Raw genomic sequence first — 2,416 nt, 5'->3', positions numbered from 1 at the left:
CATTTCATGATATGCTACACCTCTCCAGAAGAATAATTTTAAGATTGTAACTTATTTCCAAAACTTTAAAGATGTTTAGTTTAAGTTCTTGCATATGAAAGGTATTTTTTTCACTTTGTTTTTGTATTGAATTTGATCCACCATTTTATTATGATTTAAAACATACTTTGTTAATAATCACTATAAGATATTAGAAGGGATGGTGCAATCTTGTGGTATTATAGTGTTATTGTTTACCTTTATTAATGAGTCCAAACACTTTCTGTACAACAGTAAATGTGTTTATTGATACATATAACAAACCTGATTAACAGTCATTTACAAACAAGTACGGTTAGGTTCTTTCCTAAAAACTATTTAAAAACTCAAGTAAATATTTAGAATAAAAAATACCAGCTTAATAAGAAAGAAAAGTCCACAAAAATTAGAGTGCTCTATTTCTGTCCCGGATTCTTCTGTAATATTAGGCTGCATGCTTTTGTTGTTGTCCTTGTTGGTGGCTTGATTTCAGGAGGCGTTAAAGAAACACGTACAGGCAGGGCAGAAGAGTGGACACCTCCACAATAACATGTTCATCATAGTTGCTTTAACCATCAAATAACTTAACGAAGAAATTGCAAAGTGAATGCCAGCCGTCGGCGCAGTAGTTTTCAACAGGTTCCATTTCGGACTCTGCGTTTTCGTCGTTCACCTCACCAAAATCCTCCTTCTCTGCCACCGGGGGCTTCTTCTCCTTCTTCCTGTCAGCCACCTCTGGGGCTGCCTCTTTCTTCCTGCCTCCTCCCTTGCCCTTTGCGCTGTCCTCCGCCCTCGCGTCAGCGCTGCTCTTCTCCGACAGCTTCATGTGGGACTCGACAGGAGACTTTTTACAGAGGCGGGTTTTCAGGATCTTGTCCCCCTCGCAGGGGTTCTTCTTCTTCTTCAGCTTGCTCACGACCTGTTTCCAGTACTGGCTGGACTTGGAGTTGTACGCGGGGCAGAGGGTGGGTTTCCCTAAGTACTGACACCAGTACGTCTGGTCTTGGTGGTTACAGTTGATGAGGAGGGTGACCTCCCCCTCACCAGAAGCCTCCCAGGTGCACCTGTGGCTATCCTTGGTGATGAGCTCCCCTGAGCTGGGAACAGACTTACTTCTTCCCTTCTTGGCCAGCTGCGTGCTGTTCCTACTGTCCCTTTTGCCCTCCGTCCCTGGAAGGCCATAAAGGCAAAGAACAAAAGCCAACACACAAAGTAGCCTCATCTCATAGAGCTGCGTATTCTTACGGACGTGATATTCAAGTGCTGCCAAGCATCAGTAACTGGTCCACGCAGGAGTGATAAAAAGACAGACACTCCGGATTGAAAAGACCTAGAGAAGAGGGAGAAGACACCCACCCCCCCTAGAAATTAATGTCATTGTTCAAACCTGACATCTTGACGTGAACAGTATATCAGTTTTTTTCCCATTTAATGGGTAGTCAAACTTCATTGTAAATATTGTCTGGTAAATGGATGTATATAGTGGTGCATTACATTTGGAAAGTTATGTTTAATTTGGAATCCAAAAGTCCCAATTGGAAAGTATAGAAAACACACTTCTCATGTAAACTGTAAACAATAACTTGGATCAGTGAAAAGGTTAAGGAGAACTTTGATTCTTTAAAAACAAGCCTCGCTGCCAGATAATTCACTTTAACTTGTGCACTTTCCGCTTCTCAACATAATTGGCTATGGATTTAAATACTAATCTGTTTACAAATTAATTCATGTTTTGACACCTTTGATTATTATGCACCCTTATGGTTTAGAACAATTCCATGTGCTCTTGATATTTTTATGGGGTTTCTATAAATCAAGAAAAATGTCAATATTTAAATCATTTAAATATCCATGTGTCAATGATCAGAATTGAAGACTATAAAAGTAACTTTCCTTAAAGAAAGAAGCATGCTGTGAGAACAAATACTTTTTAATAAGAATTTCTTTAAAATTTCAATTTTCCTTTCAATCCTTATCACTTTTCACAGCCTTCAGAAATTGTCACTTACCACGAGGAGTGCCGTACCTCAGGAATGTCGTGCGAGAGCCCTGGCTGGAGACAGCTGTCTGAAGACGGGAGCAGTGAAGGAGAAGAACAGATTCAATGGGGATGCCGAGACCTCCCCAGACCTCCCCAAACCCACGCCCCTCCCCAATTCATGGCAGGCTGGAACAGCATAATCTCAAAGACCAAGCAGACTCGCCTACTTTTCCCTGAGACTCTCCCAGGACACTTCAAACGGTAAATCAGTTCCTAACTACTGCAGAATTTAAATTCCACTAATACACACATACTGTATAAGTTTAAGACTGCAGTCAGAATAGTGTTATAACAATATTGTGAATTGCCTTAATTAATTAATGTTATATTTATTAAGCTTTAATCACAATATAATGA

The 2,416-nt window shown here is 40.3% G+C and overlaps 1 protein-coding gene across 1 annotated transcript; it reads right to left on the bottom strand.

Moving 5' to 3' along the window:
- Window positions 1–259: 259 nt before the first annotated feature.
- On the bottom strand, window positions 260–2,131 carry fgfbp3 (fibroblast growth factor binding protein 3). The gene is made up of 2 exons (XM_015346264.2): window positions 2,028–2,131; window positions 260–1,348 (listed from the first exon to the last, which is right to left on the bottom strand). Exon 2 carries the CDS (start codon window positions 1,238–1,240, stop codon window positions 587–589), a length of 654 nt encoding a protein of 217 aa, XP_015201750.2. The 5' UTR covers window positions 1,241–1,348; window positions 2,028–2,131; the 3' UTR covers window positions 260–586.
- Window positions 2,132–2,416: the final 285 nt, after the last annotated feature.

This window comes from Lepisosteus oculatus, chromosome 4 (assembly GCF_040954835.1).
Source record: "Lepisosteus oculatus isolate fLepOcu1 chromosome 4, fLepOcu1.hap2, whole genome shotgun sequence".
In the NCBI taxonomy this organism is placed as follows: Eukaryota; Metazoa; Chordata; class Actinopteri; order Semionotiformes; family Lepisosteidae; genus Lepisosteus; species Lepisosteus oculatus.
The sequence above is the reverse complement of the archived record's forward strand: the minus strand, read 5'-3'. Positions and strand labels throughout refer to the sequence as shown.